The 25,938-nt window shown below is 34.1% G+C and overlaps 2 protein-coding genes across 2 annotated transcripts in view; one reads left to right on the forward strand and one right to left on the reverse strand.

Annotated features, from left to right (window-relative positions):
• The window catches only part of IFT74 (intraflagellar transport 74), an 80,284-nt gene that overhangs the window by 18,973 nt on the left and 35,373 nt on the right, over positions 1-25,938 (forward strand). The window contains 4 exon segments of the mRNA XM_032636066.1: positions 14,466-14,604; positions 16,009-16,071; positions 21,147-21,290; positions 24,560-24,600. Of these exon segments, the coding sequence (XP_032491957.1) occupies positions 14,466-14,604; positions 16,009-16,071; positions 21,147-21,290; positions 24,560-24,600 (387 nt within the window).
• On the reverse strand, positions 978-11,838 carry LRRC19 (leucine rich repeat containing 19). The gene is made up of 5 exons (XM_032636065.1): positions 11,792-11,838; positions 6,151-6,240; positions 4,407-4,920; positions 3,557-3,745; positions 978-3,035 (listed from the first exon to the last, which is right to left on the reverse strand). Exons 2-5 carry the CDS (start codon positions 6,229-6,231, stop codon positions 2,707-2,709), a joined length of 1,113 nt encoding a protein of 370 aa, XP_032491956.1. The 5' UTR covers positions 6,232-6,240; positions 11,792-11,838; the 3' UTR covers positions 978-2,706.

Consider the following 25,938-nt stretch of genomic DNA (forward strand, 5'->3'; position numbering starts at 1 on the left):
GTCAGATTTATAAATATTATATGTACATGTTTTATAGATATTTTATCCAAAAAAATAACTCCCAGATTATAAATTTAAGAATTGCATAGGTTTATTTGTCTATTTGGTTCATTTGATTAAGGAAAATGTTCTTAAAATAAGGTACTTTGTCCTGAAAATGTCAGCAGTTTCAAAACTTAATATCTGTAGTTTGTAACTAAGGCTGAGTGAAATAGGTTCTACTGACCCTTTAAGAGGAAATTTAAATTAATAACAAGTTATTTTTATAAAGTTTATTTTTATATATCACAGGAGGATAGATTTATTTCATGTGTTAATCAGATAGCCAACATCTTAATAACACAAGACTTTACCTTGACTCTGAACATTCAAAGGGAGCAGGAAATGTCATACCTTGAGAAAGCAGGTATAAAAATCTTGTTTTTATTCTCTTCGCTTTTAGTACCACCATTTACTGTGGTATGAGACCATCTAGTTTATTATGTAACACCTATTTTTAATAAATTGGTTATAGTATATAGCCTCAATATGTTACTATGACACCTGTGGCTTTAATTCAGTTTCATGTGCCTGCTTGAGCTAATGATTCTCTTCCAATTCTAATGTCTACAGTTTTCTAGTTTGGTGTTAGCTAAAATCATTTATCCTTTAAAAATATATGAAATTATAATTTTAAACCCATTTATTTTTCTTTGTTTAGTCAGATATCTATTGAATACCCAATATTTAATTATAAGAGGCTTTTGAATGTAAGAGATGAAAGGTAGTTTTTGCTCATTCATAATTATATTTCATTTTACTACATTTCTCAAATATGAATATTTGCCTCAAATTAAGAAATGATATTTTGGTAAAGTGATAGATTATTTAGAAAAAGATGCCTTATATTTTTAAAGTTATCTCACTCTTATAATTGAGATTGAAAACCGTAACGTATAATTTACATTATCTGTTAGGAAATATTACACTTAAAACATTTATATATTTTATTGAAAACATGTTCCTATAAATACAAATACGCATTACAAATGAGTCAGTTCTTTTATTTCACAGGGTATATCATCCAAAACAGTTTTTATTTTCCTCAGTAGACATTTGAACTGAATTTACTATTGATATAACCTTAAAAATGACTATTTTTAGGATATAATGTACACCTACATTATTTTTAGTCTCTTTTTTCTAAGAAATTATCAGGTATGTACATGTGTTAAAAACTTTATGTTATAGAGAAATTTGAACATACCCAAAAATTAAATAGTGTATTATACTCCTATGCACCCATCTCCATCAGCTTTTATCCAACCCTGCTCCATCCAGACCACTAGACACTGTTCCCTTCCCTGTATAGTGATGAAGAAAATTTAAAACCCCATATTATTTAATCCATAAATATATTTCAGTGTTTTAGAGATATTCCTTTCTCTAAAAGATATGAATACTGTATACTAAATTTCCTCACATATGGAAGGTAAAAATGATAGATTTTGTTACAGTTTTTAATGCCACTATTTGCATTAAGTTGTTAAAATTATGATTGTAGCCAATGGATTATAAGGAATTGGCAAATAATTCACTTTAGACTCTTCCTATAATAGTCTCAAGGCCAATATTCTTTGGACCATTATTGTCCTATGAGGTATTAGCAGCCATACATCAAAGAAAAGATTTTGTTGTCAAGGAAGTTTGGCAAATTCTTAATATTTCGCTCTTGAAGAGCAGAGAGCAGTTTAGTAAAGCCTTGGGTAGGTCCTATAGTAAAGAAACTTGTTTGACTTTGTTTAAACCCAGTATTTCCTAGTAATTCTATAGTAGTTTTTCCATGTACCTTTTAATCCCCCATCCTGTAAATACTTCTGAATGTCTCTCTGGAAATTAATGTTCTAGAAGACAATTTGGGAAACATTGCTCTATCTACAGCATCCCAAAGAACTGACCACGGACCAACTGAAGATTCCTCAGCCACAGCACAGAAGCATTTGAATAAAAATCTAAAGAGAGGCAGAAATAGGTATTTTAAAAAACAAGATTCATAGATGATTCCCACTTTGGAAGCCACCATATTATTCAATTGTGACAGTCATACATTTTGATGACAGTCTTTCTTTGTAACGAAAATCAAGAGATTGTGCCTGGACATTGAACCTGTGCTTTAAATCGCTACTAAATTTTCAGAAATTTGTTGTGCCAATTCAGGAAACATTTAAAAAAAATTAAAAAGCATCTTCCAATTCCATGAATTCATTCTATGGGCATAAAATCAACCTTAGCATGTTGTCAGTTTAAACTATCTCTGTTCTTCACTTTGACTTGTGATAAAATTCCAAAATCTTTATTTCTTTACTGATTCCAATCAGTAAAACTTTAATATGTATTACATCACATATCTGACTAATATGAAAATCTGTTCATTTTAATTAATGAATACTTTAGGCCTTTTCCTACTGTTATGTATGGTCCCCTGAATACTGCTGAGAATAGTAATGCTAGTATTTTAACTGTTAGCTAACAAGGAGTGGCAGTTACTGTATTTGGACCTACTTGCACAATGCCAATGAGAAGAGCATAATTTTATGATATATATGTGTGTTGCAATTAATATGATGGTCTACTAGCTATAGTTCAGTATGTCATGTATCAAAATCTCCATGTCTAAACTGTGAGTGAGCTGTTAACATTTTTTAAAGAATCAAACATTGAAAGAAATTAATTTTCTTCACGTAATTCATGAGTATCTATGTATTTGTCTTCAATAAACCCATCATCATCTACCACAAATTGATGTAGTTGTTCAAATATTACTATAGTTTCTTCAGAGCTTGTGTCTGATATCTGTGGAGGAGGACTTGGATTTCTGGTAAAACTATCTTCATAGGTTTCTGCTTCATGCTCTTCCAGGCGATGATGATTGTAACTAAGCAGAAAATTATACCATACTGGACATTTGATAGCAATTGAAATGAGGAGTGAAGTCATCAGTACAGTGACTACAACACTGACAAGAAAAGTCCAGCTTTTTCCTTGAGATTCACGTTCTTAAATGGAATACCGAGAAAGAGAGGGTGGGGGTAGTTTTGTTAAATTGACAAAAATAAAATAATCATAATTACATGTCCTAATAACTCCCCAATATTGGTATTAGAAATAAATGTACATAATCTTTTTAAGCAAAAGTTACTAAAACTGCCAAAAATAAAGATATTCATAGTGTGGTGAAAGAATACCTTTTTTCAAAATATCTACCTGTCTTTGCAGGTATTGTTTATCCATTCATCTAGGAACATTATTGATTTATACCTGTTAAGAATTGTGACTTAACTAGTTAATACCAAGGCTCAGAGACGTTAAATATCAATAATTTGCATAACGGCATTTGACTGATAGCTAGCAGAGCCTACTTTAGAAACCCAGTGTTTTGTCGGTCTTTTCTTGGGTGGAGGAATTGTTCTTTTACATAGTTTCTAGAAATTTAAAATACAAAAAAATAATGAGAACTATCTCGGTTTATTTGGTATGCTATCCTCAGCAATATTATTATTCAAAACCAGTACATTACCTGAATTTTTTGTTAAGTTGTTCAAAAAACTATTAAATGTTGAATTGCTAATGGACTGAAAATGAATGTAAAGATCTTCAGTTATAGATGAAGGAAATTTTGAGTAGCATTCAGCCTTGTAAGGTACTGTTTTGATATTGTAGCACTTCAGTGTATCCAGATAGCTGCACATGGTGATGTTCTCATTTTCTAGGAAATTAGAAAGAATAAGATTTATTATGGAAAATAATATTATTATGGTTAATAAATTATTATGGTTAACAGCATTTTATAATTTTTTATCTAGAATTTTTTGACATATTTATCTGTCATCATTAAAGATATTATAAAAAAGAAACTGTTGTATTTGCCTAGCAACACAACAAGCTAAATGCCCATTTCTGTTTATGTTATAAATGTAGCTTAAGTGCAGTATCTGTTTAGTGTTTAGTTTGTCTGTGTTAGTAATGTAAAAATGTTATGATTTAGATTATGGTGAACATCTGGAACATGGCATGTAGTTTAGAAAGTGGGGCACCTGTTTTCACCTACTCTCTGACAAGCTCTCCTAAGAAAAGGAAGTGCTTTTAAAAATTAGTCTTATATATTGAAACTGCAAACTTAGTATACAAAGTGACAATTTCATCTCATATATATAGAACATTTAATTTTCTTTTCTTCTTTTTCTTTTTTTCTGGAGAGGCAGAGGGAGAGCTTGTACTCAGCAATTGCTTTTCAGTGTTTCTTCTTGTTTCCCTTAAACAGGAGGTTTCCTTTTCTTTTAGACATGAAACAAGAGACTTTTCTGGGGTAGAACAATCCAAAATCAATCACATTTTGGTTTTGACTAATTTAAATTATGATTGCTTACCTAGTGTCACATTCGATGTGTTCAACCAGTTTTGCAAATTCAGTAGACTACAAGAACAGTTCCACGGATTTCCGTATAAAATTATGAATTCCAGATGAAACAGTTGTGGTACATCAAGATAGCTTATCAAATTGCCTTGCAGATTCAATAGTATCAGGCTTTTTAGAGGCACAAATATATCATGATTCAGTTGAACTATTTTGTTTTGGCAGAGATATAACTGTTTTAGTTTATCTAAGCCTGTAAAGGCACCCTGTTGAATTATGTGGATGGAGTTTCTACAGATATTTAAAATTTCTAGATTGGAGAGTTTACCAAAACTATTATTATGTAGGATAACGACATTGTTCTCAATCAAATAGAGCTCGGTGAGTAAAAAATACGTCTGTAGAACTCTTGTATCTGTAACATTCAGAGTAATTTGGTTATAACTGAGGTCAAGTATAGTAACATTTTTATTGATATTTGCTGGAATCAAAGCATAATTCTTTGCAGTGAAATTACATTTGACTTCCTAAAAAGAAAATTAGAAATGCATTAATAAGGAAAAATGCTAGTAGAATTTCCCAAATTTTCATATGCAGGCAATTAGACATTAGAAGGAAATACTTTTAGAAAAAAATCTACTATCTAATCTTTTTTTTTTTTTTTTTGCGGCACGTGGGCCTCTCACTGTCGCGGCCTCTCCCGTCGCAGAGCACAGGCTCCTGACGCGCAGGCCCAGTGGCCATGGCCCACGGGCGCAGCCGCTCCGCGGCACGCGGGATCCTCCTGGACCGGGGCACGAACCCGGGGCCCCCGCATCGGCAGGCAGACTCCCAACCACTGCGCCACCAGGGAAGCCCTACTATCTAATCTTTTTATATTAAAATATGAAAAAGGTAAAGCAAATACTTTTTTTTAATTGGGATGGAATGTTGAAGATTAAGGAATTCTGATATATATAATTGAGGAAGGAGATTGTAGTTTGTCATACAAGTATCTTCCAACTGTTATTAAATAATCATTACAGAAAGAAAATATTGGTATATTGCCATTTATATATGTGGAAATAAATGGTAAATAATAATTCTGTTATTTAGTATTTCAGTGTGCAAGATTGACATTTATAATGAGAAAATAATGTAAAAATGTAATTTTTAAAAATCAGAGCTACCAGCACTACATCTAGGACTATTAAATAATTAAGAAACAATATTCAATATATACCTCTATAGGGTTAACAGCTCAAAATTTGGTGTTTTAAAAGAAAATATCTTGTAACAGAAATTGAGCCATGTGTTGAGTTTAAAGAGTCAGGCAACAGGAGGAAGTGCTTTCCTTATGTGGATATAAATCCAAAGAAATAGTTCTTGTTTTGACTGTTTTTGTAGTTGAAATGTCCCCCAATAATAATAATAATGTAACAACAGCAATTTCCCTCATAAATATGTGGTTTTTTTAAACGTTTCCTACATTTTAAAGTGTGTTTTTTATGTCTAACTAATCTACGGTTTTTGTAGTGAAATTTTACGTATTTCTCCTTTAGTCAGCTTTTAAAGAACTCAGTTTTTTTAAAAATGAAGACTGCTTTTGTCAAATTAGAATCTGGCTCAGAGATCACATGTTTTGATATACACAGCTAACTAAAGAGTTTGTTTTGATAGCTTAATTTTTTTCTTCTTTATTGCCTTCAGTATTTTACTAAATCTACACAAAGTGTACCTTTGAGAATATTTTCACTAGCTTGATTGTAAAAACTTACGATTTTAGACGTCTGGCTTTCGTCTGATAACAATAGCATGGAGAGTGGCCAAAACAAGATTGTGATGCTTGTGATTTTCATATTGCAAGCCTGACAGAAAAGAGAGTATTTATATCCTCATTAGGGAGACTAGAACATTAGAGATTTTTTAGGACATTTTGATTTCTATTTTTCTCCTTTTAAATCTATTTTTTCTTAAAATATATAAAATATGAAACAAGTAAATATCCCTTCACCCTCCCTGCACTCTAATCTTAAAAAACTGGAAAGCTCCTGGGGAGAATGAAAGACAAGTAATTTTTCAGGGTGTCTCTTTAGTTCCTAGATCTAAGTGAAAGGAACTTTAAAACAATTGAAGTGGTTGTACATTTTAAAATTTTAATATATGTGCACAAAAGCAAGTCCAGAAGGATATATATTTATGTATATATACACGTTTAAGTATATGCTTATATTGCTACTTCTTGATTTTTCAGTTTTAGGCATTATCTATTGATATTATCCTTTGACTTAACACTTCGGGAGATGAGAGTCCTCAGCTTCTCTTTCAAACACTCCCTACCTTCATCTTCCAATGCATCAAATATATACTTACTGTCTCTTTACTCTCCGAGCATAGTCACTTGTAATTTTGGTTAGATGGGTACTCAGTGTTTATACTATCAGGAATGTATAAAGCTGTCAATGACTGAGCCCTGTTAACAGGATTATTATTCTGTTCCTGCCCACTGTTTTTCCTCTAATTAATTGTCCTGGTTTTCTTTTCATGTGCTTAGGGTTTTTTTTTTTTTCCTCATTAATTATACCCAAACTCTCCCTAGCAAATCTATCAATAGTTTATGTATATTAGATAGTTTAATTTGTTTCAGTTGCTTGAAGAAGTCTCTCCTAGAGCCTGCTGCCATGCTCTGACCTAGATGAGCTGATCACTAGGCCCTCTACACAGCCGTTGACTTCCACTCTCCTTCACCCTCATTGTAGAGACTCCCTTTTGCCCTTGTTACTGGATTCCTGTTTTCTAGAATGGCCTGTCTTGGATTACTGCCTTTTTTCCATGGAGCTTCCTGCAGGAGCTTCCTGAGAAGGTCCATAGAAGAGAATTTTTTTAGACCGTGAAAGATATTTTGGCTAGAAGTAGAACTCTAAGTAGGAAATAATCTTCCCTCAAAAGGTTGATGGCATTGCCCCATTGTCTTTGGGTTTCTAGTATAGTCGTCCCTCAGTATCAGCAGGGGATTGCTTTCAGGAGTCCCTACAGATACCAAATCTGTAGATGTTCAAGTCCCTTACATAAAATGGTGCAACATAATGAATACAGTGGACCTTTCGTATCCATGGGTTTTACATCTGTGGATTCAACCAACCATGACTGTATTACTGTTAAGAACTGTGATGCTATGCCGTTCTAATTCTTTATCCTTTTATGTAACTTGCCGTTTCTTAACCCCAAAGCTTTTTCTTTGCTCTAAAGTATTGTATAGTTAGAGGTGTACAGTATAGTGATTCACAATTTTTAAAGGTTATACTCCATTTATAGTTATTATAAAACATTGGCTATATTCTCTGAGTTGTACAATATAGGCTTAATATGGATATTCTGAAATTTCATGATCCTTTTGAGAGTCTGTTTTCATTCATGAAACTGGGCAGTTGGTGGGCACTTTCAATCTGGAAACAGTGGGAAATTTTCTGAATTATTTGACTGATGGTATTGATAATTTTCTTCCTCATTAAAAAAGAAAAAACCTCACTTCTGTTTCTAGAACCCCTTTAATTAGGTGTTGGATCTCCTGGTATGATTTTCTAATTTTTTATGTTTACTCTTCCACATTTCATCTCTGTGTGTTTTTGCTCTGCTTTCTGGAACTTTATCGTCAAACTCTTCTATTAACGTTTTCTTTTTCCTGTCATCTTCTTAATTCTAAGCTCTTTTTGTTCTCTGAAAATTTCTTTTGTAGTATACTGTGGTATGAATATATTTTTTCCTTGTTTTTTCTTGTATCTCTTGTTTTCTTTTTCCTTGAATAGCCTTTGTACCCTCAAGTTGTGCTTTTCCAGTTTATTTTTATAAGTATCCTTTATGTTAGAGGTTTTCTTTTGAACTTTGTGTATCTGTTAATATTTGGTTTAGGACTTACATATAAGAGTGGGAAACGAAAAAGCTGATGGGAAACTGTGCATTTGTGTGGTTCTTATTAACTTCGCTATTATTTTTTGGCCACACCGCATGGCCTTTGGGGTCTTAGTTCCCTGACCAGGGATCGAACCCGTGCCGCCTGCAGTGGAAGCGTGGAGTCCTAACTACTGGACCACCAGGGAATTCCCAGTTCTTATTAACTTTAGATCTTACTGTAGAGTGACCTTAATGGACTGTTTTTTGGGGGAATACCTAAATGTCATTATCTTTAGATTGTTTCTCTTGGGCTGCTTGGATTCCCCAAAATGACATTTTTAATCTGCCTGAAAAGGTGAGGCCAAGTAGCCAGCATTCTGAGAGCTCAGTGGTGGAAAAGTTGAGTTTACCTCAGTAATTAGTATGTAAACTTTAACTTACTCTCCCTGCTTTTGGCATAACGTCCCTGCAGTCACTTGTGCCTAGTGCCCAGATTCTGTTTGTTTTATTTTCCCCAGAGCAAAAAAACAGAAGCCTTATTTTTCTGCTTAGGTAGGAGAGGGCCTTTACCTGGCTGGGCAGTGTCAGGGAGAAAGACTTTCAACTATGTTTCAGCCCCTCCTTTTCTACTTCTAGAATATTTGGTACTGCCAATCTCTGTGCCGTCTAGGGATTCTGCAGTGTAAATCAAGTGGCTTCTAAGCTTTCCCCACTGCTGGCTTGGGAGAATTTTGCTTTCCCAGTCAGTTTGCCCTTAACTTTTAGCTTTCTAGTTTCTAGATTTTATTGCTGTTGTTTCCTCTTCCATTCTTTTTGTCTTTATGAGTTTATATACTTCAAATTACCTTTTATTTTCATTTTAGTAGGGTTTTGGACAGGAGTCAAAGTTAGTGGGTACATTCAACATGCCATGTTTAACTGGAAATTGCCATTTATTTCAGTAATTCTTCTTACTATAAGTACTTTCCATTTAGTCATTTTATTCATGACCTTGATATTTCTTATTTTTATTTCTGTTTTGTTAAAATCAACATTAGAAACTGCTGCATAAAGCAACTATTCTCCAATAAAAATTAATTTTAAAAAGATCTATTAAAAAATAAATAAATAGGGACTTCCCTGGCGGTCCTGTGGTTAAGACTTGGCCTTCCAATGCAGGGGAGTGCAGGTTCAATCCCTGGTCAGGGTGCTAAGATTCCACATGCCTTGCAGCCAAAATACCAAAACAGAAAACAGCAGCAATATTGTAACAAATTCAATAAAGACTTTAAAAAATGGTCCACATCAAAAATAAATAAATAATAAATAAATAAGAAACTGCTGCAAACAAATGATCTGTTTGAAATGATATGAATATGTCCTGTTACTATCATCCTTAGTGGTTAAAATTTAGTCTTTTGAGCCTTCTTATTGCACTTGTTACAATTAGTTGCTTATGATTTTTTAGGAAAATTTATTCCACGAGAGCAGGAGGTAAGAAACTACTCGGTGAGCAAGATTCATTTCAAGTTACTAAAGTCTGTTGCTGCATTAGCAATGAGGAATTTATTGTTATGCGAGTATTGGTCTGTTCTAGTTAACTTCCTCATTGCCTTCCATCTGATGATCTGTTTATGTTTATTCCTTTTCCACTTTCTTTCTTTACATGGCTAAATCAAAGTTTGAAGAAAAAGCCACTGTTCTCCTAGATTTTACAATTTGAATGTAGATCATAATAGAATCCCTTTTAGAGTCAGAAATGAATTCAAGCTATCACTTATTCCAGACCACTGCCTACAAAAGGAGATCCCTAAATCATAAATAAAAGGTAGTTTACCTGTATTTAGTGATTTCTAGGAATAAGTATGCAACCTCTCCAGTGGCTTGTTTCAGTATTTCTCAATGGTGTAGTGAAATTCTTCCTGATGTTTTTGTAGGATGCCCATGTGGGTAGGGCAGTGATAAAGGAAAAGAGCTTCTTTTTTTTCCCCAAGAAATAAATAGGATAAGGATGAATAAAGGAAGCAGATAGGCTACAAAGAAAATTAACTAAACTAAAGAGTTTATGTGGAATAGAAGCAGCCGGAGAAAGTAATGGAGGTCAGGTGGGACTGTGAGACTTGTGAAAATGGAGACAGAGGATTGTCTTGTATTTATTATCTTTATCATCTGTGTTATACTAATAATTGTCTTCTCCAGTATGCTAAAGTGAATAAAATCGTAAGGGTTAGAAAAGGAATCTTTTTTTTCCCTTCTATTTGATAAATTTTAGAGTTAGAAACTATATATACTTAGAGCTTAAGGTAGATTCTGTACAAGAAAGCAGTCAATAGATCTAAACCATTATTAGGTCTAAAGCTATGAAATGCATTGATTGAGCCACAAGGTCCATGGGGCTTTTCATATATTTGTACATGTTTTGAGAGGGGAAAGATTGAAAGATGGGGTAGGTGGATGTTGACCATCACAACACTAAATAGACAAATCCTTAGACAGCAACATTTGCTAGCTTTATTGGCTATCTTGAAGACATCAGATTGGCAGAATAACTAGCCGATAGTTTATGCAGAAATTGTTCTTGAGTCAGTTTACCCTATTTAAAAAGTTGATTTAAAAGGAAACAGCTATTATTGCCTTTTTCTCCCTTTGGATTTTTTTCTCAATTTGATATTTATTTTGAAATGATATGTGGGCTTGAATTTAGTGATTAAAAAATAGAGAATAAATGGAATATCAGTTTTTTTAAAAACTATCTTACAAAATTAAGTGCCCTTTTATATAGCCTATAACCTATATTACAGAAAAAAGATTTTCACAAAAGGAAATGGTAGATATTAAAAAAGAAACAATGTTCTTCTTAGTGCAGTTTCAAGTACAAGTTTCTGAGAAGTTTTTGGTCGTGTACTTTATATGACTATTTTATACCATGAAATAAAAAAATACTGCAATTATTTTGGTTTTGTTAAATAAAATGTATATACTGTAATAGTTTTGTCATTAAATATTTTAGATATTTATACCAGAATTCAGTGTATTTGGAGTAAGGTCTTAATAATTCACAATTAACTTATCTCTTGTAATTTTATAGAACTTTTTTTTTTCAAATTTAAAAACTTTTATAATGGAAACTATCAAGAAAAAACCTCTAAGTAGGATAGTCATTGCACAGTTTCACCAATTATCGCCTGGTAGTCAGTCTTTTTTCATCTTACAAATTTGTTTTTAAGTTAATATCACTTCAAAATGCTCTGTGATTAACATATTTCAAAATAAAAAGATCTTATAAATTTGATTGGTTAGATGAAACCTTTTTTTTTCCAAAAGAAAAATAATTAATTTTTATTATGTTATCAATTTATTTGGGAAAGATTTTTTGGCCATGTCCCAGGTTTATATTTCTAAGGTAGATCTTGTGAAAAATACAATCATATTTTCTTCTCTTTCATCACTAATTAGAGACAGAGATTTTTGTATAGACTTAACAAGTTTAAATATGATTTAAAAAAATTCAACAGTAATCACTGAACCTATAAATATATAGGATCTTACCTTTCCTTTTTTCTTTTGTCTCTGAGACTGGTGTGTAAGGAATGTACTCTCTTTCTTCCACACCATTAAAAAAAAAAAAAGAATGTCATATGATTTTATTTCACTTTGTTTTAACCTTTGTACCGTGAACAGGTGGAAAAAAACAAAACAGAAAGAAACTAGACTTCCTTAGCAAAAGATTGACTAGAAGAATAATTTCTTAAAGTCATCTTTGACTTTTTTAGTGTAAAAACTAAGGTGACTTGCTTAACCTTTGTGATTCTTAATTACTCTTAAAAAATTTAAATATTAACAAATTTACTTTGTGAGTTAAAGTATATAATATTGAGAATGCATAATGTGAAAGATACATTGCTAAAGTGATTTAAGTGTTGATCCTAAAGGTATTTTGTATTTTGAAAGATTCAAGTTGAAAAGATTCCACCAAGTTTTGTATTCCACTGAGTTTCAACTTTGTTGTTTACTCATTTTTATGACACCATCATTGGTAGTTTTACTGCCAAGTTATAACAGGAGCAGACTGCTCAAAGCATCAAAATACCCAACCCTTGGCCATTACGTGACCTTCAAAAAATCAGTTACCTTCCTTGTGCTTCCTTGTGTAACTTGCCCTCTGTAAAATGGAATACTTTACAACATTAGTTCCCATCTAACTGTAGTAGATATATCAGGCAAAAACATGGTTAAGATTCATTGTTGGTAGTAAATAATCATGGAGTTCAGAATGAGTTAGATCTAACAAACTTCTCTGGGCTTCAGTATCCTTAATCTGTGAAACAAAGAGATTGAAATAGATGATCTTTTCTGTTTGAAATTTCTATAAGCGCACGCATATACCCGTGTAAATTGTAGCAGCAGCAGACACACTTTTTTATGCTATAGTGATTGAGGCTCAAAGTGAAGACGTCACTTCCTGTTCAATAATGAGACAAAAATAAATAGAAATTCCAGGTTGTCTGTTTCATTATGTTCATCTTTTTTTTTTTTTTTTTTTTTTTTTGCGGTATGCGAGCCTCTCACTGTTGTGGCCTCTCCCGTTGCGGAGCACAGGCTCCGGACGCGCAGGCTCAGCGGCCATGGCTCACGGGCCCAGCCGCTCCGCGGCATGTGGGATCTTCCCGCACCGGGGCACGAACCCGTGTCCCCTGCATTGGCAGGCGGACTCTCAACCACTGCGCCGCCAGGGAAGCCCATGTTCATCTTTTATTTGGTTATTATGAGATGCTCTCTGTAGGAACATTTCTGAGTTTAGATTATCTTATTCTGGTACTAGGGTATGAATGCATAAAGTGTGTGGAGGATAGATATGTGGATCTATGAGGCTCAGTGATTGTGAAAGCTGTTAACAATATCTACATTTGAAAGAGATTGAATGGAATAATTATATTTTGAAACTCAAAGTAGAAATTTATGATATTGAGACTGAGAATTTATCTTCAAGCAAGCTTTTTATATGTAAATCTTGAAGTATTTATTTGATAACTAGCATCTTACCTGTTTTTTTCAGAATTTTTCTTTACCCTATTTATAATTGATCTTGCATAGGTAATAAGTGGCACATCACTGGTATTTCTTGTGATTATATGATAAAGATGGTTATTGTTTGTAATTAATTTCATTACTACTACTTACATGATTAAACTTATAATGTTCCTGTTATATTTTCGAGGAAATTAGCTTATTATTTTGCAGTGCTAAAGTACAGTTGATAATTTCTGAAATATCAATACCAGTTTTAATTAAAGCAGTAGATAAAAGGGAATTTAAGCAAAATATATTAATCTAAAACTATGAATTTTTTAATCAAATTGTACTGTTGGTCTTACTACTCCCCAGTGCAGTCAGAGCTGTGTTACTTGAGATGATTTATGTGGTAAACTTCCATGCAAGATTTCATTTGGTCAAAGAATTCTATAGCTAAAAGATACTTGAAAACCACTATTCTAAAATTTAACTCTCTTGTTTGTCTTGAGGGTATGATAACGAAAAGTGCAAATACATTCTCATATGTATAAGACTTTAAGGATTTTCTGTGATAATCTTTGTGGTTTTTTATAAGAAAGTAAAGTGGAGAATAAGGAAATACAAGGATTTGGGGATTGAGAAGAGAAAGATGTAAAATAAGTCTGTGTTTTGTTTTGTTATAAATTTATTTGTTTTTGGCTGCATTGGGTCTTCGTTGCTGCGCATGGGCTTTCTCTGGTTGCGGTGAGCTGGGACTCCTCTTTGTTGCGGTGAGCAGGCTTCTCATTGCGGTGGCTTCTCTTGTTGCGGAGCATGGACTCTAGGCATGCGGACTTCAGTATTTGTGGCACACCGGCTCAGTAGTTGTTTCTCGCGGGCTCTAGAGTGCAGGCTCAGTAGTTGTGGCTCACGGGCTTAGTTGCTCTGCAGCATGTGGGATCTTCCTGGACCAGAGATTGAACCCGTGTACCCTGCATTGGCAGGCGGATTCCTAACCCCTTCACCACCAGGGAAGTCCCAATAAGTCTGTGTTGATGGGGCCAAATTTTGTACAGGTCAAATAAAATTTTTGTGTACATCTATAAGGACTTTTAGATCACAGACTATGGTTAAATAACTTTTAAGGATCCTATTTAATTGAGACTGAGTAAAGTTAATTGATTTTTCCCCTCAGTATTCTAAGAGGAATATTGTATACTTTTGATTTCAGGAAGGAAAAACAAATTAGAAGTGTAGAAGAAGAAACTGAACAGGAAAAACAAGCAGCAGAGGGCATTATCAAAAATATGCCTCCAGAAAAACAAGTCAAGTATGTAGAAATGAAAACCATGAATGAGAAATTGTTGCAGGTAATACTAATTACTACTGTGTGCTGGGCATATAGCAGTCTTACTACTGAAAAGGTGATCTGAAGGTGGGCAGCATTGGCATCCCCTGAGAGCTTGACTAAACCTACTAATCAGAGTCTTCATTTTAACAAGATGATTCATATGGACATTTGAATTTAGGAAGCACTGATCTAGAAAATTTCGTTTTCTTATGTTGCATAATGACCTAGCTTTTACTCTGTTATTCAGTTCTATGCATCAGTCATTTTTGCAGGTCATAAAGATACATGAAACAATTGTTTTTTAATGAACTTTTAATGAAAACATTAAAAGTCCTCATACACCAGAGCCATATGGATATTTACTTTCTTTCCTTTTCTTCCTTCCTAATAAACAGCAAGTCGTTTACTTGCTATGTCCTTAATTTGAACAGCTTTTGTCCCCTAATTATGGTGTTTAAATAAGAAATTTGGATGCCTACTGAGGGATTATTGAGAATCCTCTCAACATTCAGTCATGGTGGTGACTCAGATTTACAAGGTAGTGCCCTTTCATGTCCAGATATCCCTTAACCAGTTAACAGAGAATTAGTCCCTGCAAATGCTAATAATGAATGTAGTTCTAGTTTCTCAGATAATCCTTTATTGAAAGTTTAATATAACTTTTTATTTGAGACAGAATTTATAACATATAATGAAACATTGATGAAAGAATATTATAAAAATGCCAAAATATTATCAAAATATAGCTAATATCACACACGGTGTTTGAATGGGTCTGGTTGGCCCTTGAACAACTTGGGTGTTAGGCACACTGACCCCTGTGCAGTTTAAGTCTGTGTATAATTTATAGTTGACCCTCAGTGTTGAAGGTTCCACCATCCATGGATTGAGTAGTACTGTAGTACGTATTTCTTGAAAAAAATCCACATGTCATTGGACCCATGCAGCTCAAACTTGTCTTATTCAGGGGTCAACTATAAACAGTTCAAGGGTCTTATCCCTAAGAGTGAGCCATATAAATGGCTACAGGTCTTGGCCTTAAAAGAAAATAGGCAAAAGATATGGAAACATGGTTAAAAAGACAAATAAAAATTATAACTTTAAACAGTACCATCATTAATTTGAAGTCTTCTGATATTTGATATTCTCAGAATACAGTGATGATTCACTGTGAAAAGTTCTGGCTCCCTTTAAAAAGCTCATAAGTATTTTAAAAGGTAGATCTTGGCAAGGTTTTTAGTAATAATGAAAGAAGTTGGCAAAAATAGAAATAATGAATGTTAATAAATTCTAGTCAGATTTTAAGATATGGGTTGAAAACATTTACAAAATTTACTTTGTCACATCTGTATTTGAAATGTTGAGAAAGAAATTATTCTTAATGTAATTTGCCTATATATTTGCTTTTTTTCCTTCTTCTTAGGAATTAGATACACTTCAGCAACAACTAGATTCACTGAACATGAAAAAAGAGAGCTTGGAATCTGTAAGTAAAAATCAAGTAAAAGTTTTCATATTACTCAGCTACAAAAGAAAATTCAGTTAAATATATTAATGGAACTCATTCAGGTACATATTTATTTAGTAGTTTACTAATAGAAATTTAATAATTTTTTTTCCTATTCAGGACTGCGAATATCTTAGTTTAGTAAGAAAGCAGATTCAGTTACTGAGTACCTACCCTGTACAAAAATCATTCTGCCTTGCTGAGGCACACAAAATCTAATGGTAATTTAAAACTACCAATGGCAGTTTTCACAGAACTAGAACAAAAAATTTCACATTGTATGGAAACACAAAAGACCCCGAATAGCCAAAGCAATCTTGAGAAAGAAAAACGGAGCTGGAGGAATCAGGTTCCCTGACTTCAGACTATACTACAAAGCTACAGTAATCAAGACAGTATGGTACTGGCACAAAAGCAGAAATATAGATCAATGGAACAGGATAGAAAGCGTCAGAGGTAAATCCACGCGCATATGGTCACCTTATTTTTGATAAAGGAGGCAAGAATATACAATGGAGAAAAGACATCCTCTTCAATAAGTGCTGCTGGGAAAACTGGACAGCTACATGTAAAAGAATGAAGTTAGAACACTTCCTAACACCATACACAAAGATAAACTCAAAATGGATTAAAGACCTAAATGTAAGGCCAGACACTATAAAACTCTTAGAGGAAAACATAGGCAGAGCACTCTGTGACATAAATCGCAGTAAAATCCTTTTTGACCCACCTCCTAGAGAATGGAAAAAAAAACCCAAAAATAAACAAGTGGGACCTAATGCAACTTAAAAGCTTTTGCACAGCAAAGGAAACCATAAACAAGAAGAAAAGACAACCCTCAGAATGGGAGAAAATATTTGCAAACGAAGCAACTGACAAAGGATTAATCTCCAAACTATACAAGCAGCTCATGCAGCTCAAAATGGGCAGAAGACCTAAATAGACATTTCTCCAAAGAAGATATACAGATTGCCGACAAACACATGAAAGGATGCTCAACATCACTAATCATTAGAGAAATGCAAGTGAAAACTGCAATGAGGTATCACCTCACACCAGTCAGAATGGCCATCATCAAAAAACATACAAACAGTAAAGGCTCGAGAGGGTGTGGAGAAAAAGACACCCTCTTGCACTGTTGGTGGGAATGTAAATTGATACAGCCACTATGGAGAACAGTATGGAGGTTCCTTAAAAAGCAAAAAATAGAACTACCATATGACCCAGCAATCCCACCACTGGGCATATACCCTGAGAAAACCATAATTCAAAAAGAGACATGTACCACAATATTCGTTGTAGCACTATTTACAATAGCCAGGTCATGGAAGCAACCTAAGTGTCCATTGACAGACAAATGGATAAAGAAGATGTGGCACATATATACAATAGAATATTGCTCAGCCATAAAAAGAAATGAAATTGAGTTATTTGTAGTGAGGTGGATGGACCTAGAGCCTGTCATACAGAGTGAAGTAAGTCAGAAAGAGAAAAACAAATACCGTACGCTAACACATATATATGGAATCTAAAAAAAAAAAAAAAAAAAAAAGGTTCTGATGAACCTAGGGGCAGGACAGGAATAAAGACGCAGACTAGAGAATGGACTTGAGGACACAAGGAGGGGGAAGGGTAAGCTGGGACGAAGTGAGAGAGTAACACTGACATACATACACTACCAAATGTAAAATAGATAGCTAGTGGGAAGCAGCCACATAGCACAGGGAGATCAGCTCGGTGCTTTGCGACCACCTAGACGGGTGGGATAGGGAGAGTGGGAGGGAGATGCAAGAGGGAGGGGATATGGGGATATATATATATACATATAGCTTATTCACTTTGCTATATAGCAGAAACTAACGCAACATTGTAAAGCAATTATACTCCAATAAAGATGTTAAAAAAAGAAAACATACAAGCAAGAGACTAAAGACAAGTGAAGACGGAGAAGTCAGTTCATTACTTTAAAGATGTAAAAGCTTGCATTTGTTTTATTATTTGTTTATTTAAAGCGTTTTTAAATTCACAAAACATGTTTTTTATTAAAAAATTGAATATGATGAAAGTAAAAATGCCTATTTCTTTTCCCTCTTTCCAGACAGAACTGCTCTCACATTTATTGAATGATTACTATGTGCTTTTTTTGAGCTCTTTACATATGTCACCAGCATTGTCATTTTATCTTCATAGCAATCCTATAATCCTACCTTCATTTTACTGTTGAGAAAAGCCTTAAGTGCGATGTACACTGGATATGCTGTCTGCAGGGTTTTTTTTTTTTTAACGTAACATTCTCTCTTGAATGTCTATTCATGTCAGCTCTTAAGATATCTTTCTCATTTTTTGAAATTACTGCATTGTATTACATTGTATGACTATATATAGCACAGCCTTGTAGATGACTAGGTTGTTTATATTGATAGTTTTTTGAGATTATAAAACAATGCTGTAGTGAAAACACATTTTATGCAAAGTTACTAAGAGTGTATCTTAAGATAAATTTTTTGCATTGGGTCAGAAGGTACAAACTTCTAAAACGTGTAACATTGCCAAATTGCCTTCCAAAAAAGTTCCATTTTCTACTCCTAATCTCAATGTATGAGAGTGCCTATTTCCCCCGTACTCATTAACAGCTGCATTATCCATCCATCTTTTCCATTTTTACTAGTTTAATAGTTTAAAATTAGTATCTTGTTTTAATTTTCGTTTATTTATACAAAAAGTTGAGTATCTCTTTATATATTTGTTGGCCAATGTATTCTTTTTCTGCAAACTACCTTCCCACTGTCTGTACATCAAATCTTGCCTGCCTTTCTTGATTTCCTATGTACTCAGGTAGCTATAACGATGATAGGATTAGTAACAATTGTAAATTGACATGACTGCTTTCACCTAGCTTGCAAAAGAAATAAACCATGAGTATTTTGTAATCATTCTTTTGGAAATTTGCTATTGAAAAAACTAGTTTGCTTAAAAATATTAAGATGATTTTCTATATCCATATGTCTGCATGTGGGTACACAGAATTTTTATTTTCTTTGATCTCTATGGTAATAAAAATATGCTTCAAGGAATAAGGACTGCATTTATATAGTATTAATACAGCCAGCTTTCAGAATTCCTCACTATCTTTTTTTAGGGTGTGTAGGAGAGAGTTAGGTCTTATTTCATTGGCAGATTTAGTTTCCACAGGAAGAGGTGTAGGGTATAACCTTGGAGTTAGTGTTTCTATTGATGCCACTCTACTTTGGCATTAGTACATGTATGCCTAAAATTACATGAATTTTAAAAAATTTACAGTATTCTCAAATGAAAATGTAGATCCTAATTCTGTTTAACTTTAGCTGGATTCCTTTGTGGGTCTTTTTGGTGGGGGGGGGAAGATTTGTTCTTCAAGATAACATTTTGTCAAATATCAATCAAGTAGTGTTTATTGCATATCTGCTGTATGCTCCCTACTGTGCTAAGTATTGCTGATTCAGCATAGGAGTGTGAAAAAAATCAGGTGAAAGATCAACATGAGCTTGAGTCTTCAGGAGTGGTTTTATCAAGATGCAATGATGAACATGTCTATAGGTGGTTAAGCAAAAGGGACGGGGGAGGTACTATGAAAAGGGATACATCAAAATGTCTGCATTTTTTCTATCGGTATTTTATTATCATGCCTTTTCCCCTGAAGCTAATACATTACTTAAGCTGTGTATATAGCCCTTTGCCTATGGACTTTCAAACATTTCCTCTTGTTCACTTTTTCCTTTTTTTAAGATTCCTTCTCTTTTGCTTTCAAAAGGGAGGAGGTCTCCCCTGTTAAAAATATTGTTCATACTGTGAGCCTGGTTTCAGATATCATTAACTTTTGTTTTTCATGATTAAATGTTATTTTTGTTAACTTAGAAAAATTATTTAGATATCAGATCATCAGTTTTCTCATCTGTAAAACAGAGATGATAGTACTATCTTACAGAGTTGCTTTGAGTGTTAGAGATAGTATATAAAAAATATGAAGTATAGTGCCTGGCACAGAATACGTGCTCAATAAATAACAGCTTCAAATGTCATTTTCATCATCATCATCACCACTACCACCAACACTAGCTCTTTTGGTTATCTTTTAAAATTATCACATCCCTTATTTTCTCTTTGTGAACAGTAGAACAGTGGTGAATACATGATAATTTTACTACTCATGTCTATTAGTTTCCTAGTGCTGCTGTAATAAAGTATCACAAACTGGGTGACATAAAACAACAGAAATTTCTTGTAGTCCTGGAGGCTAAAAGTGTAAAATCAAAGACTTGCTTCTTCTGGGACACTAGGTAGAATCCTTCCTTGCCTCTTCCTAGCTTCTGGTGCTGGCTGTCAATCCTTGGCATTTGTTCCTTGACTTGTAGCTACATCACTCCATTCTTTACCTGTATCATCAAATGGCATTCTCCTCGGGTGTCTCTGTTTTTTATCTCCTCTCTTCTAATAAAGAGCAGTTAATACTGGATTAAGGTCCACTTTAATGACCTCAAGATAATCTTAACTTGATTAAATCTGCACAGACTCCATTTCAAATTAGGTCATGTTCACAGGTGCTGGAGATTAGGACTTCAGCATACATTTTGGGGGGATATAGTTCAACCCATAAACTTGTAGGAAAGCATATATATGATCTATTCAGGGGAAAATATCTTCCCTCTAGAGATCAGTTCCTTGGATTTTGGATTGGGTTTTGTGGTTAAAGTTATACATACATTGTTACATTTTCTTTATTATCTTCCCATTGATAGAGATGTCTTTATCTTTGTTTAGGTCTTATATTTAGAAAATAAACTAAAGCTACCACCTTCTTGTGAACCTTAGACTGAAAATTGCTTATGAAAGTATATAGGGATTTATTTTTATTCTTCAGTGTTTAGAAACGTACTTTGTAGCATTATTGAGTACTCTAGGTTCTTGATATCTCTATTTAAAGATGCTGGTAGTTTAAATTTGTCCTTAGTCTTATAAACTGAAAACTATTTGAATAGTTTTTGATAAAATACTAAAATTATTTTAATTCTCTTCAGGAAATAGCACACTCCCAGGTAAAACAGGAGGCTGTATTGTTGCATGAAAAACTTTATGAGTTGGAGTCCCATCGAGATCAAATGATTGCGGAAGACAAAAGCATGGGATCCCCAATGGAAGAGAGAGAGAGATTACTTAAGCAGGTAGGAAAAACAAACATATGTATTTTAATATGTCAGGATTTGGTAAATGTATCAGTCTGTTTTATTTAAGGCATATGAATTGAACAGAAAACTAATACGTTTTTCTTAAAAAACAGTGAAAAGTGAACTCCATCTAAATTAATATGAACTGCTTGACTAAGAAGATCTAGGTAAAAGTCATTTCTCAAATAAACTGGTTTTTTTGTTTTTTTTTGCTTAAATCCTAATTTTATATGGTCTTCATGCATATTTTGGTCATTTTTTCATGTTTTGGATCCTTATAAGAAAAACTTGAAACTCTTCTTATTGGTCAGTAAATAATTAATCTTATTGAAGATGTATTCCATTATTTGTTTTGGGCCTCATATTTAGAAAATGAAGTGCCCCAAGGCTGACGACTTTGTGTGGTTATTTCTATCAGTGCCACCATGAAGTGAATGGAATTAAAATGTCCTGTGAAATCACAGTATGTCACCATGTTATGTCACATGTGTTCAGTAGCTTTCTTACTGTCCCAAGGCTCGCTTTAGTTTAGCCTATTGTTTATCCTGAGACACCCTAAATATACAGCCCTTAGGAGCCTATATATTTGGGAGCACCTCTAGTCAGGAACCTACAAATGGGACTCCTTTGTGGTCTTAGATTGAATCCAGTGGGTTTGTAGGAACCTTAGGGATCAACTCAGGAGCTATTTAAGTGTTAGAATCATTCTAGAAAGGTATCAAAATCTAGAATCTCTGAAGTTCCTTGGAAAGAGATCATTGAAGGCAGGGGACGAAGAGTGTGATCTTGGTATAGAATTTCTAGATAGAATACAGAATGACTAGTTAAATTTGAATTTCAGATAAGCAGTGAATAATCTTTTAGAATAAATATACACGTAAGGACAATAAGTATATTCCAAATACATACCACAAAAGTTATTCATTGTTTTTCTGAAATTCAAATGTAACGGGGATTGCTAAATCTGGCAGCCCTACCGTGTGCGTGGGTTGGGGGTGGGGAGCAGGGGGAGCAGGGCGGGGGAGACAGGCTCAAAAGTCTTAGATATTTATGTAAATTGATCCAGGCCTGAAGATGTGTTAACTTCTTGGTGCCACGTGGATAGGTATGGATATTTATCAGTCACCACTCTTCCTTTGAGAAGGAAAGAAAAATCTGTGAATAGTTCCCACCTAAGGATACGAAAGACCTGTATGCAGAAAATTATAAGACACTGATGAAAGAAATTAAAGATGATACAAATAGATGGAGAGATATACCATGTTCTTGGATGGGAAGAATCAACATTGTGAAAATGACTCTACTACCCAAAGCAATCTACAGATTCAATGCAATCCCTATCAAACTACCACTGGCATTTTTCACAGAACTAGAACAAAAAATTTCGCAATTTGTATGGAAACACAAAAGACCCCGAATAGCCAAAGCAATCTTGAGAACGAAAAAAGGAGCTGGAGGAATAAGGCTCCCTGACTTCAGACTATATTACAAAGCAACAGTAATCAAGACAGTATGGTACTGGCACAAAAACAGAAAGATAGATCAGTGGAACAGGATAGAAAGCCCAGAGATAAACCCACGCACATATGGACACCTTATCTTTGATAAAGGAGGCAGGAATGTACAGTGGAGAAAGGACAGCCTCTTCAATAAATGGTGCTGGGAAAACTGGACAGGTACATGTAAAAGTATGAGATTAGATCACTCCCTAACACCATACACAAAAATAAGCTCAAAATGGATTAAAGACCTAAATGTAAGGCCAGAAACTATCAAACTCTTAGAAGAAAACATAGGAAGAACACTCTATGACATAAATCACAGCAAGATCCTTTCTGACCCACCTCCTAGAGTAATGGAAATAAAAACAAAAATAAACAAATGGGACCTAATGAAACTTCAAAGCTTTTGCACAGCAAAGGAAACCATAACCAAGACCAAAAGACAACCCTCAGAATGGGAGAAAACATTTGCAAATGAAGCAACTGACAAAGGATTAATCTCCAAAATTTACAAGCAGCTCATGCAGCTCAATAACAAAAGAACAAACAACCCCATCCAAAAATGGGCAGAAGACCTAAATAGACATTTCTCCAAAGAAGATATACAGAATGCCAACAAACACATGAAAGAATGCTCAACATCATTAATCATTAGAGAAATGCAAATCAAAACTACAATGAGATATCATCTCACACCAGTCAGAATGGCCATCATCAAAAAATCTAGAAACAATAAATGCTGGAGAGGGTGTGGAGAAAAGGGGACACTCTTGCACTGCTGGTGGGAATGTGAATTGGTTCAGCCACTGTGGAGAACAGTATGGAGGTTCCTTAAAAAACTACAAATAGAATTACCATATGACCCAGCAATCCCACTACTTGGCATATACCCTGAGAAAACCAAAATTCAAAAAGAGTCATGTACCAAAATGTTCATTGCAGCTCTATTTACAATAGCCAGGACATGGAAACAACCTAAGCGCCCATCATCAGATGAATGGATGGGGAAGATGTGGCACATATACACAATGGAATATTACTCAGCCTTAAAAAGAAATGAAATTGAGCTATTTGTAATGAGATGGATAGACCTAGAGTCTGTCATACAGAGTGAAGTAAGTCAGAAAGAAAAAGACAAATACCGTATGCTAACACATATATATGGAATTTAAGGGAAAAAAATGTCATGAAGAACCTAGGGGTAAGATAGGAATAAAGACGTAGACCTACTGGAGAACGGACTTGAGGGTATGGGGAGGGGGAGGGGTGAGTTTTGACAGGGCGAGAGAGAGTCATGGACATATACACACTAACAAACGTAGTAAGGTAGATAGCTGGGGGGAAGCAGCCGCAAGGCACAGGGATATTAGCTCGGTGCTTTGTGACAGCCTGGAAGGGTGGGATGGGGAGAGTGGGAGGGAGGGAGACGCAAGAGGGAAGACATATGGGAACATATGTATATGTATAGCTGATTCACTTTGTTATAAAGCAGAAACTAACACACCATTGTAAAGCAATTATACCCCAATAAAGATGTTAAAAAAAAAAAAAAAATTTTGACTAAATAAATTTTTATTCACTAAAAAAAAAAAAAAAATAGTTCCCTAATGATGTTCCTTTTAACTTCAAAGGCTGAATTTCAAGAAATAAGTTTAAAGCGACTAGATTTGATATTTTAGTACACACCCTAGAAGGGAAATCTCTTTAAGATAGCCTAACAATGAGTAATTCTTTAAATTCTGTTTTCTCTTCATGCCTTTATAGGTTAAAGAAGATAATCAGGAAATAGCCAGCATGGAGCGACAGTAAGTACTTTTACACTAGGACATTTTACATTCATTTCTCATCCTTTAAATTGCATTCTAAATGTGTAAGAGGTGCATATTGTTGCAGTCATTTTTTCTGTGATTCACACTGACAATATTGATGCAGCTTTCAGTTTTATTTATAGCTTTAAATAATTCTTTGAATGTTTAGTTAAGAGCCATTACATAGTATAATTGCTTTTTAAAAACAGCTTTATTGTGATATAATACATACCGTACAATTCACATATTTAAAGTGTACAATTCAGAGTTTTTTATTATATTCACAGAGTTGTGCAACCACCACCTCAGTCAATTTCAGAACAGTTCAGTCACCCCAATAGAAACCCATACCCCTTAACCATCATACCTCTCATCCCCCGTTCCCAGCCCTAAGCAACCACTGTACCTTATGTCTGTGTAGATTGGCCTGTTCTGGACATTTCATATAAATGAAAGCATACAACATATGGTCCTATGTGGCTGGATTCTTACACTTAGCATAATGTTTTCAGGGTTCATCTGTGTTGTAGCATGTATCAGTATTTCATTTCTTTTTATTGCCAAATAATATCCCATTTGTGTGGCTATACCATATTTATTTATCCATTCATTAATTGATGGACATTTGGATTGTTTCTATTTTTTGGCTGTGATGGATCATGCTGGTATGAACAATCGTGTACATGTTTTTGTGTGTGGACATATATTTTCACTTCTCTTGGGTATTTACCTAGGAGTGGAATTTACCTAGGAGTGCTGGTTCATACGGTAACTCTATATTTAACTTTTTGAGGAGGTGCCAGACTATTTTCCAATGCAGCTGCACCATTTTACATTTTCACCAGCAGTGTATAAGTGTTCCAGTTTCTCCATGACCTCACCAACACTTGTTATTATCTGTCATTTTTGATTACTGTGTAGCCATCATAGTAGGTGTGAAGTGGTATCATTGATTTGCATTTTCCTGATGATTAATGAATGATGTTACACTTTTTTTCCTGTACTTATTGGTCATATATATATATTCTTTGGAGAAATGTCTATTCACATTCTCTGCCCATTTTAAAATTTTATTTATTTATTTATTTTTTATAGATCATTATTGGAGTATAATTGCTTCACAATACTGTGTTAGTTTCTGTTGTACAACAAAGCGAATCAGCCATATCAGCCATATGCATACATGTGTCCCCATATCCCTTCCCTCTTGAGCCTCTCTCCCATCCTCCCTATCCCACCCCTGTAGGTCATCGCAAAGCTTTCTCCCTGCGCTTTTGCCCATTTTTAAATTGGGTTATTTATTATTGTTGAATTGTAAGAGCTCTTTATATATTC

Source organism: Phocoena sinus, chromosome 6 (genome assembly GCF_008692025.1).
Source record: "Phocoena sinus isolate mPhoSin1 chromosome 6, mPhoSin1.pri, whole genome shotgun sequence".
In the NCBI taxonomy this organism is placed as follows: domain Eukaryota; kingdom Metazoa; phylum Chordata; class Mammalia; order Artiodactyla; family Phocoenidae; genus Phocoena; species Phocoena sinus.

Coding starts and splice junctions, on each gene's coding strand:
- LRRC19 (XM_032636065.1), bottom strand. CDS start 6,231: ATGAAAATCACAAGCATCACAATCTTGTTTTGGCCACTCTCCATGCTA. Junction 4,921..6,150: donor AAAGCCAGACGTCTAAAATC/GTAAGTTTTTAC, acceptor TTTTCTTTTTAG/GAAGTCAAATGTAATTTCAC. Junction 3,036..3,556: donor CAACTTAACAAAAAATTCAG/GTAATGTACTGG, acceptor ATTCCATTTAAG/AACGTGAATCTCAAGGAAAA.